This window comes from Pipistrellus hanaki, assembly GCF_964339955.1.
Source record: "Pipistrellus hanaki genome assembly, chromosome: 2".
In the NCBI taxonomy this organism is placed as follows: Eukaryota; Metazoa; Chordata; class Mammalia; order Chiroptera; family Vespertilionidae; genus Pipistrellus; species Pipistrellus hanaki.
The window spans coordinates 114848899-114860626 of NC_140504.1; the positions used below are offsets into that span (position 1 = coordinate 114848899).

General features: G+C 41.6%; 1 protein-coding gene across 2 annotated transcripts; it reads right to left on the reverse strand.

Moving 5' to 3' along the window:
• Positions 1-776: 776 nt before the first annotated feature.
• Positions 777-11728, reverse strand: RPP40 (ribonuclease P/MRP subunit p40). 2 transcript variants are annotated; one of them, XM_084873162.1, is made up of 9 exons: positions 11522-11694; positions 8110-8254; positions 7758-7829; positions 6801-6869; positions 6080-6175; positions 4624-4749; positions 2669-2867; positions 2426-2560; positions 777-995 (listed from the first exon to the last, which is right to left on the reverse strand). In XM_084873162.1, exons 1-9 carry the CDS (start codon positions 11642-11644, stop codon positions 797-799), a joined length of 1164 nt encoding a protein of 387 aa, XP_084729288.1. In that variant the 5' UTR covers positions 11645-11694; the 3' UTR covers positions 777-796. The 2 variants fall into 2 exon arrangements, with proteins under 2 accessions (XP_084729288.1, XP_084729289.1); XM_084873163.1 differs by lacking the exon at positions 7758-7829 and having other exon boundaries at positions 11522-11728.

The following is an 11728-nucleotide window of genomic DNA, read 5'->3' on the forward strand; positions in this document are numbered from 1 at the left end:
GGAGTTTATCACCACCAAACCAATATTATATGAAATGCTGAAAGGTATTCTTTAAGAAGAGGAAGAAGAAAAAAGTAAAGATAAACATTATGAACAACAAATACATATATATCAACAAGTGAATCTAAAAATCAAGTGAATAAAAAAGTTTTTTTATATGTATTCTAGTAGTTTTAGTTGTTTTCAGCTGGTCGTTATCAGCCATACAGCTGGAAAAAAAGAATTCTTTCAATTTGTGAATATACCATATTCAAATATCCATCCTGATCTAGAGACAGGAGAGAGAGAGAGAGAACACATCACTCGGAAGCAGCAGGCATGAGATCAAGTCTGACTTATTCACAAGCATTGTGATCTCCATAGTTTATTTACACTCTGTGCCTATTTCCTTGTAGGACTGATGTGAGGACTAAATGAGGTAATATATGAACAACCCTTGAAGCAGGGACTGGCTCTGTATGAGGATATCTTTTTCTATCATGTGAAAAAGTTGCAATCATGTACCTGAGTAGAGCACACATCTTACTCGATGACTGCATAGCCCCTGGTCCCTGGGGTTTCCCTTGTAGTAGCTCACACCCCTGTGCTTATCCTGACAGGAGAAATAAACTGAGCTATTATTCACTGGGTGACTCACCCCGCTAGTCACAGGATGGGCCCCATACCCAGTGCAAGATGCTTATCTAAGATATTATATGTCATCATCATATATCCTTGAGTGAACACACAGTCATTTTATTACTAAGAAATCTGAAAAAATTAAACATAGACAAATGTGATTATAAATTTTATATTTTTATGGTGGACAGTCATCATTTGCCCCAACAGCCATCTGAAGCCAATAGTCCTGATTGTTAAAAATCACAAAGTTGTATAAATGTTCTCCTCCTTTTTGAAAACCATGTTCATTTTCTCTCCATGAAACAGGGCTGTCTGCGAAGCCTTGAACCGACAACGTCACCCACGGAGCTAATTTGGGTTCGTCAAAGTAGCGACTGAAAAAGAAAGATTAATTCTTAACAAACAGGAAGAATTAGGAATGTTCACTTTTTTTTTCTTATTCAGAGTAAGTGATATTTCTGATGTTCCTTCCAATGAAGCTTAGACCTTAAATTTTTATTTATAAAAATCAGGAGATGCAAATTAAATTCTTGATGCTGTTTTGTGAACTCAATAAGGGTTAATCAATATAGAATGCACAAAACAAACTTCAGCTTTTCCTGCCTCCATTGTAGAAGATCACCTAAGATTCAAAGGACAAAAAAAACAACACCAAAATGTACAAGAATAGTTTCCCTCCCTATAATAGTGCTGCTTTCAGTCTCTGTTACCTAAAGTCCTGCAAAAATAATTTATCGGATTCTAAAATTTAAGCCTTCCTATCGAAGAAAATCTAAGTACAGACAGTCCTTGGGTTACGTCGGACTCCAAGTAAGTCATTTCGTGGTTAAGTCAAAATCTCCCATTTATTTATAAAAAAAAAGTTCTGTCATTTCTACAGATGTACATATGGGCTTTATGTTTTTTTATTGTCTATTTACCACAGTGAAAGTCAGGAATTATCTTTCTTTTAATTTTTTTTTACTGTTTCACTTCATTACTGCGTGTGTGTGCTCCATGTGAGTGACGCAGGTGCTTATGTAGGTGGGTTCCGACTTGCAGTGGAAATCAAGTTACATCGTGCCGTAGGAACGAATCTCTGACATAACTCAAGGACCTACTTGTACTAAAATAATACATGTGAAAAAGAATGCTGGGTTTAAAAAGAAAAGCCATCAAGACTTCAACCTGAGACATTTTCAAAGTGAAAAGTGACACATTTTGCTTACTTTATAGACTTTTTAATATGGGGGTTGAGTTTCCTGACAATAGATACAATGTAGCACTTATTTATATAATACCTCCCCAAATGAAAAAACTACTATACAGTCCTTGGCATATTACTGATGCCCAGTGACTCACAGGATGTTAGGGCTGGAACGGATTTTAGACATGATTTGGATTCAGAGATACTAAACTCCTTTTTTGCACCCCCTTTAAAAATTAGACGTTTTGCAGAACTCCAATATTTAAAGCAGATTATGTCTTTCAGAGAGTATCGGTATTTTCTTAATGACATTAAAACTTCAACCGCACCAAAGTGACCCCGGGCAGCAGAACCAGAAAAAATGAGCAGTTTGTCTTCAAGAAGTATCCCCCTCTGTTATTTGTCTTTCCATACGGACAAGTATGTGGCAATAGGATTTCCCATCACCAAGGATAATTACGTCATTAAACATGATAACGTTACTGCACTGTGAGCCCAAACAAGGAAAAAGAGGGAAACATGTATGACAGGACGATGACATTTGGAACAGTAGCACTGCTCCTAAAATGACCCCCTGGCACAGACAAGCAAGATGAAAAAGGCAGGAAGTGTTCATACCACAGCTGTTCCAACAGGAGACGTATCTTCTCTGGAAGTATAAAACCGGTGATCGTACACAAACAAGCTTTTGCCATCACTGTGCTTGGCTGAGGACAGCAATAGGTTGATATGAAATTATTAGGCTCATTATTTCTGTCACAAAAAACAGAGAAAACACATTTATGTCCAACATATGATCACTTTCAAAATATTAAGACCCTGTTGAGGCCAGAGCCCTGAGGCGCAGGAGCCCTCACGCACAGTCTGGCGTTACAGAAGACGGCGCCCAGCCAATCGAGGAGCTCGCCGGGGCTGCAGGCTTCCCCTGGCTTCCCCCGGAGTTCGCTGCTCTGCAGCACTGGGCACTGCACATCCGTCATCGTGCTCACTGCTACTTTTGGCTGACGCTCCTGAATTCCATAACGGGCAAAGTATGACATCATCGTTGATTCTTCCACACCTTAAAACAAACCATAGAAGGCCTTTTGAATATTGTAAACAGGCTCCACGAATCCCTAACACTACTCCTCCCACCTGAGAGTTATAGGAAGCAGGTAGGTGTAGGTAAAATGGAAGGAAGCTGTGCAAAGCTTTATTCAAATTAAAATAATTTAAGTTGCTTTTAGCTCCATGTGCCAAACTTCTATAAACATTCATCTTCTTTTGGTTTTCCCAGAAAAGCATATACTTTCAGATTCAACCCACACTAGTTTCATCATTTGCTATAATAAGAATATTTCAACTTAAATAAGACCAAAAGCATAACTTTTGTATAAATAAAATTAATGAACTCTACAGAAAAAGAAACATATTTGCACAATTTCTATAAAAGAAAGAGGAACTGAATGATGATAGAAACGCATTCAAGGTTGTCTTTGAATCCAGTAATCCAGTGTATCCTCAAGGATTTTCCAACATCCTTGGAAGAAGAAATGGTGCCCCCCACTGGAGCAAATAGCAGGCTTGTTTGCTGTACAATCTAATGAAAGTATTATCTCCCTCCCTCCTTCCAGGGCAAAGGTCAGCAGGCTTCCTGCCCAGTACAAAAGATTTGAGTTCGTTAGGTAAGCTCCAGTCTCCACTCCTGCAACATGTATGGCAGCACCGCCAGGCCCCTGTGTACCTCCAGGAGGACCTGGCGCTTGGTGGACTGTGCAAATGCTGATACTGTGGGCACTGATGTTGCTGTGAGTCATTAGGTCATTTGTCTCTGACCCATGACTTCTGCCAGCATCTATGAGACTGTGCAGGTTAACTTCTTAGCTTGTAAGTAGGATAAAATCGCAGATAGTTCCTGACAATTCCTTACAATAATTGGGAATATTAGGACACAGAGTCATCCAGAACCCAATGCACAGATGGTCCTCAATGAAGACTTCATGTGACTGAAATGTCATTCCATCTCTCTTCCTTCTTGTATCTCTACCATAAGCAGGAAGAGGAGCACTGAAGTATTACAGACGCAGGATTCATGCAAGACAAACACCCAGCAGCCAGACACTTCTCATGAGGGGCAGAGAGAAATACATATTTCCAAAATGGACCTCTGTGCTTTCCTATTCTCCAAAAGAGAGCACTACATCATCAGAATTGTGATGCTCTGATTCCTTATTTCTTACGATATGCCAAAAACACACTTCTAAAATGAGGAAGGCACAGCAATTTTAAGTAGATTAACATTTTGGTGACCACCGAATTTTGAATTAAGTTGATTGTTCTAATCAATTAAAAACTGCAACAAATTTAATCCAAACTCTAATGGCATGTCTGACTATTACTGTGCAATGATGAATGGGCAATTTGTGTATATAACTATAGTGGTCTTATTTTAAAACATTACATCTAAAACATTGAGCTTTTTGAGATAAGCTGGAGAAAGGAAGGAGAGAAACAGATAAAGGTTAGCTGCTCAGCAGTCACTCTCAAGATCTCTGGGTCTAAAAATAAAAATAAACAAACAAACAAAAATAAATAAAACAGATCTCTGGGTCTACATCTAAGCAAGAAGATGGAGGCAGCTGGCTCCATGCTTAGGTTATCCTGAACTACAGATTTCTGCAGATGTGAGAGGGGCCAAGGCAGCTTCCTTAATAATGTTCACACATACATGTACATAATGTCTCTGACCACAGTGATGAACTGCCATTCTTCATTACTCCGCTTTCCTTACAAATAGATTTCAAAATCACTGTATTATTTCAATTGATTCTTCATACCTGTATAATGCCAAGCCAAAAGAAAATCAAATTTCAGTGGCTTCTTTTCTTTGAAGGACCAAGATATTCTTTCATACTTCTTAGAATCCAGGTTAAAGGATAAGTCCATCAAATCAATGGAAATGACTTAAAAAATGGAAAGAGAAAGAAATATTTCATTCATATGTAAATGGCTTACACTGTGAAAAAGTATTATATTAAAAATCCAGAGTTTTATTAAACTATATGAGTAATAAAAATTATGTTCTTCTTACCTTCTTTTTGTTTTACCAAATCAAAACTCTGCCTTTAATGGGCATTTCTAGCATTAAGAGCTAATAACAGATTTTTAATAAGGTTTTTATTGATTTCAGAGAGAGAAAGGAGGAGAGAATTATTGATTGGCTGCCTGCTGTACACACCCCCCCTCGCACTCCCAAAGGGGATCAAGCCCACAAAAAGAGGCATGTGCCCTGACTAGGAATCGAACTGTGACATCCTGGTTCATAGGTTGACATTCAACCACTGAGCCAAACAACTGGGCAACAGATGTTTTTAATTCATACTTTTCCTAAGTGAAAGCCAGGGGCAGAGTCAACTCTAATCTACTTATGGATGTGGCAGCTTTTGCTACTGAGGCTCAAGCTGGCCACTGCCAGCAGAATGACAACTCTTCACTCATAAGTACATTTCTACCAGTAACCACAAAGACCTGGACAAATCAAAGGAAATGCTTCTTTTGTACTTTTGAAATATGTTTTTATTGATTTTTAGAGAGAGAAGAAGAGGGAGAGAAGAAAATATCAATGAATGAGAGAAACATTGACCAGCTGCCTCCTGCATGACCCTACTGGGGATCCCATCTGTGACCTGACTGGGAACTGAACCAGTGACCTCAACCAATTAAGCAACACAGGCCAGGGCTCAAAGGAAGTTCTTTATTAAGAACAAGTTGTAGCTCTAACTGATTTGGCTCAGTGGATAGAGCATCTGCCTGCAGATTCAAGATCCCAGGTTCGATTTCGGCCAAGGGCAGGTACCTTGGTTTCGGGCACAACCCCAGTAGGGGGTGTGCAGGAGGCAGCTGATTGATATTTCTCTCTCATTGATGTTTCTAACTCTCTATCCCTCTCCCTTCCTCTCCATAAAAAAAAAAAAAAAAAAATCAATAAAATAAAAAAGAACAAGTCATTGACTCTTGAGTTTATTATTTTAAATTTTTGAGCCAAAACATAAATACTTAAAGGACCATTCTAATTCTATGATCTTTACAAGATGCAGCCTGCAGCTGAAGAGAAGTAGCCTTATCTTGTCCTCCCTGTGGTCCAACTGAGAGCCTTTTTAGCCAGAAGCTTTTAAGACAAGAAAAACCCATACTTTTTCTGAAGAGAATAGAGATAAGTCAAACATTTAAATTTAAATTGCCATGAAAAGATTACTACCTTGCTAGAAACTGATGGAGCAAGAATATACTTACTAAATTTCATTATTTTTCTACCAGAATAATGAGATGGACGACCTTGAAGTCCAGTTTCTTCGTAAGTATCTTTATCCAGTGATAAAATTAATTTCCCTATAAATCAAATAATTCCCATAAAAGCAGTATCAAAACATGACTTACTACTAAAAGAAAGCAAGGTGATACCAGTACAATAAATTTCAGACAGGAATTTTATTTATAATACAAGGATATTATTTATACATTCAGACATCTTATTTATAATACAAGGATACTGTTTAAATGTTACATATACAAGGATATTAGTTATAATAGTGAAACTACAAATTTATCTAAATTTCTATTGAAGAAGGAATGAACAAGTCATTATATACCTCTTTTTTGGAATATCTTCGAGACATTAAAAATAGTGCGTTAAAACTATATGCACTGGTATGGAAAGATGTCTATGATACATAGCTTGGGAAAAAGGCAAATTGAGAAATAATACACTATAATGTAATTTATGTTAAAAAGAAGAGAGTCATAAAATCTAAACACCTTTACATGTGTTTATAAGTTCATAGGACATGTCTAGAAGAATGAACACAATTTGTTATCAAGTTCCTTCTAAGAAGAGGAGTGAGTTTGGAAGAAGGGGATGAAACGGGGACTTTCACTTTCTAAACATCTGTATGATTTGACTTTTTTTACATATGCATTTCCTCTTTATTAACCAAGAAAAAATGAGTGCTGTTACCATTTGGCAGCAGGGCAGCAGTGTTGTCTTCATCGATGTTTGTGTTGTATGACAGGGCACAGCATGAACCTGAAGAGAAAGCCCAGAGGAGAAATTAAGGAAAAAAAAAAAAATCACTGCTGCAAAAAGTTATCAGATTATTTTTACATGATAATAAATCTTTGAGATTACTGCTCCAGCTCACGCAATACACCTAACACCTGTCATTGCTGACCTGGGTGGGGGGCCTGCCCAAGACCTGTTCATGCAAGCTGACTGCTATGTAGCAGGAGACGGACTGAGGTGTGGCATGAGATTTGGGGGTGCTGGCAGAGGGCCACAAAGTGGACTATTAGGTAAGTGTACACACCTGCAAGGCAGGGTTCCAGGCTAAGGTTCAAATGTGCCAGGAACTTGTATGAAGTTAAGAAGCAACTCTATCTCTCCCAGCTCAATTTCCTCATCTGTAAAATGGAGATCATAGGCCTATCTCATAGAGTTGTTGCAAGGATTTAAAGTGGATAAGATGTGTAACAGTGCTTACTACTGCTATGTCCATACTATGAACAAGGTAGTATTAAGCTTCAAAACAGATTAAAGGCATAATGTCGATGAGAGCAAAGACAAGATGTCCAGCCTTATATGCAGCCCCAGTAACATCAGAATGAGCGAGTTCCAGGGTAACCAAGACCCTTCACAGCTCCGCCGGGGAGGACACACACGAGTGCTACAACCAGATAAGTAAGTTGCTTACTTCTCAATGCGGTAACTTAGGGAGTGAAGGTGGTAACCCTAAAGACTTTCATTTCAAATAAGTGGATCCTAGAAAATAACAGGAATAAACCAATCAACCCAGCAGATATGAATGGAAATGAGGTGAGCAGAGGAGGGTGAGAGTCATAAAATCTAAACAGAAGACATCAAACCACAGCAAATACCGGGCTCTGCGAACAGCCGTGGTTGCCTCAGGAAGCCAACCTTGTGAGACAGCTGTTGTGGGAACTCCTGGGAGCAGTGTTCTTTGCAGCCACACACCCAGCAGCACTGTATCTGAAAACATGGATCAAAAGACTTTCCTCTTCATTAATCCTTGTTTTAAGATGAGGGATATCCTTTTGTTACAACATCCCCATGCGACACTTGTGGACAAGTGTCATCAGAAACCAGCACCTCACGAGAGCGTGAGAAAGAAGATGAGAATACTGAGAGCTGGGGAGAGTGATGCATGCACTTGGTCACAGACCATCTCCATAGAGATCCTTTTACTGTGAGATGATGTAACTGAACTTCCTCATCTTGCCATGTTCACAGTCACTACAGTTTTTCTTACCTTTCTTTACAAAGGTATTGATGAATTCTTCTGTAATTAACTCATGAAGAGGTAAATTCTTCACAAAGTAATAGGGTCCAGTTTCCATGACCAGGCTTTTCAGTTCTTTTGATAGTATCCCACATTCAGGAATCAGAAACGAAACCTATTGGAAAGTGTCAATATAAACAGTCTTATTTTCATGTAGATCAACATCCAGGTTTCTATATCATGAAGACTGCTATTTCTACAAAACTTTTTTAAAAATATATTTTTTACTGATTTCAGAGTGGAAAGGAGAGGTTAGAGAGATAGAATCATTGATAGGCTGCCTCCTGCACAACCCCTACCAGGGATAGAACCCACAACCCAGGCATGTGCCCTGACCAGGAATCAAACCATGACCTTATGGTCCATAGGTCGATGCTCAATCACTGAGCCATGCCAGCTGGGCCAAAACTCTTATAAATTAGCTTGTCAATCTCAAGGGGGGGGAAAAATCTGACAATTCAAGATTTTCATTTCTGTATTCAAAGAGACAGTACTGGAAAGAGAATAAGCAAAAAAACTTTAATGCAGGGGTGGGGATCATCTGTCCTACGGGCCATATAAGGCCAGAGAAATCATTTGGTCTGGCCCTGCCAAGGCATTAAGGGTGAGTTAATTAAATGTTTGACCAAATATAGCAGGCTACTTTTAGTTGATAATTTTGTATGGCCTGCGAATCTACACTAATAAAAGAGAAAAATGCTCATTGACCGTACCTTCGTACGCCCACAGTCAATGAGAGTGAGTATGCAAATTAACCCAACAAAGATGGCGGTTAATTTGCATACACAGGCACTGAGCAGCCTGGGTCTCGTTAACATCCTCTGGACCCAGGCTGCTCCTAGCCTGTAGGCCCACACTAAGGCCCTGAGTGGCAGGAGTCCCAGAATGCCCCCTGACCACTCAGAGCCTATAAGTGCAGGCACCAAGTGGCTGGGACATCCCCACCCCACCTGCAGCCACTTGTGAATGCTCCAGCACCAAGCGGTGGTTTGGGTCTATGCCTCCAGCCTGGGGTCTCAGGCCGGCAGCGGCGTGCGAACCCACGCAGTGATCCCCTCTCAGCCCAGCCTGGTTCTCAGCCACTGAGTTACACCAGCCAGGCAGATATGGAGGAATCTTAAATGTTTCATATATATATATATACTTATATATATATATTTTTTTAATTGATGTTTTACAGAGAGGAAGGGAAAGGGATAGAGAGCTAGAAACATCTATGAGAGAGAAAGATCAATCAGCTGCCTTCTACACAGTCCCCACTGGGTATGTGCCCCTAACCAAGGTACATGGCCTTGACTGGAATCAAGCCTGGGACCCTTGAGTCTACAGGCAGTTGCTCCATCCACTGAGCCAAACCAGTTAGGAATATCCAATATGTTAAAGAAAAAACCCTATCTAATAAAGAGGGAATATGCAGAGGAGGGCATTTGGGGGTGATCAGGCTGTCAGGGGAGGGAAGTTGGGGACGATCAGGCTGGCAGGAGAGCAGTTAGGCGTAGATCAGGCTGGCAGGGGAGTGGTTAGGGGGTGATCATGCTGGCAGGCATAAGCGGTTAGGGCCAATCAGGCAGGCAGGCAGGCAAGCAGGATTGTGAAAGGGATATCTGACTGCCTGTTTAGGCCTGGCAGTCGGACATCCCCCGAGGGGTCCCAGATTGGAAAGGATGCAAGTTGAGCTGAGGGACACACACCCCCGTGCACGAATTTCATGCACTGGGCCTCTAATAATGTTATAAATATCCAAAGACTCTTGGCAGAAAAAGGTTCCCCACCCTTACTTTAGCAGCAAGGTCTTGTTAATATTGTATCTTTTATAAGTAAGCAATATATTTTGTCCTGTCCCTTTTACTACTCTAATAAAACTTTAAGGAGATATAGGATGATTGAATATCTCTAGATCTGTTTATCTAGTACCAGGCTTGAAACAAAGGAACTGTCTCTTAGGGCATAAGGAATTTATCCCTTCAGAATTAATTTTTTAAATATTTTTTTATGATTTGAAGTATTACATGTAGTCAATTATTAACAGGTCATATGGAAACAGAAGTATTCCCAGACCATTCTATTTTATAGACAGAAAAATTCTACAGATCAGATCTGGTGAACTCACCCTAATGGCAGTGGTGAGCTTCCCATTCAAAGCAGAGATGCTAAACCTAAGGTTTTACATGTTGTCCAAGTGGTCCACGCCTTGAAAATGGCTCTCCCAAAGCCTGGTCACCAGTCTGTTCCCAAGGATCAGGATCGACACTTGTGTCTGAGAAACTGGCCCGTCCAGCCTGAGTGAAGACTAGGTTGGTCAACTTAAAGTGCTAAAGGCTTAAACCATTATCATCTAAGGCTGATTTTTTTGGAGGTCTAGCCACTTAAATGGCTGGTAAAAACGGCCTATTGTACACTTGACGGGGAATTTGGGTTGTTCTCCCCTACTCAGCAAATCCTGAAAAAAACCAAGATTAACCTAATCATTAAGGCCTCAACTTTCCACATCTGAGAAGAACGCACTCTATGGGGGTGAAGTTTTGTGTCTGTTTGTTTTTGTTTGTTTGTTTTGGCTAATACTCGAGGATATTCTTTCCATTGATTTTTAGAGCGAATTGAATGGAGAGGGTGGGGGGGTGGGGGGGGAGAGAGAGAGAGAAGCAACAAGGTGAGAGACACAAGGATTGGTTGCCAGGACAGCAGGGCCACCACAGCGAGTATTCCCCAAGGCGGCAGAAATAGCAGTTTGCCTGGAGGACTCAGGGCAGCAGCAGGCAAAGTAGAAAGTTTCCATACGCGGTATAGAAAAGCAAGTCGTTTCCTGGGGCTGGACTCCGCACGATGCTCGGTGGGAGAAGGGATTCACATGTGTCAAACACAAGGCCCGCGGGCCAAATCCAGCCCGCCAGGACTTGCAATGTGGCCCGCACCGCGCTGTCATCACTGCACTCCGCTGTCAGTTTATGACTTTGTCAGTTTATGACTGTTCAGTAAACCATTCGGCCCGCGATTTAGGCTGGATTTTAGATTTTGGCCCCTTCTCTGATTGAGTTCGACACCCCTAGCCGGAGAGGAGAGAATCTGGCTTCAATTTGGGACAAAAATAAGTTCCCTGCGGGGGGCACTTCGGGGCCCTCACGCCCTCCTATCTCCTGAGTCGCGGGCTGGGATTCCCTCCCCGGAATGCAGGCACATGGGCCGAAGAAGGGACCAGGGCCAGAGAACGCCGCCTCACGCCCGGCGCATCCTGGGAGTTGTAGTCCTACAGCTCCGCAAACCACTGGCTCAAAGAGGTTAAGAGCCTACACTTCCCAGCGCACCCCACGAGGGGACCCACCACACCAGAGCGCGGGGATCTCCCAAGCCTCCTGAGCACCGCGGCCCAGGTGGCCGGACTCACCCTGTAATTGTGATAGTGAGTCTCCACAAGATGTTTGTGGCGCGACTTGTCGTCACCGAAGTTGGATTTCTCGCAGACCAACAAGTGCCGGGGTACCTGCCGCAGCCTGCGCAGGGTAGCCATGCTCTCCCTTAAGCACGCCTTCCAGAAGCTTGGCGGGCCCGCCCCTCCTCTTCGCCCCGCCCCCTCGTCGCCCCGCCTCCTCGT

Bases quoted from the DNA above. Each gene is read 5' to 3' on its own strand.
- RPP40 (XM_084873162.1), bottom strand. From the start codon at position 11,644: ATGGCTACCCTGCGCAGGCTGCGGCAGGTACCCCGGCACTTGTTGGTC. The intron at 2,868-4,623 runs GTATGAAGAATC...GTTTGTTTTAAG, and splicing joins TTTGGCTTGGCATTATACAG to GTGTGGAAGAATCAACGATG. The intron at 996-2,425 runs GTATGAACACTT...TTTCTTTTTCAG, and splicing joins CTCCTGTTGGAACAGCTGTG to TCGCTACTTTGACGAACCCA.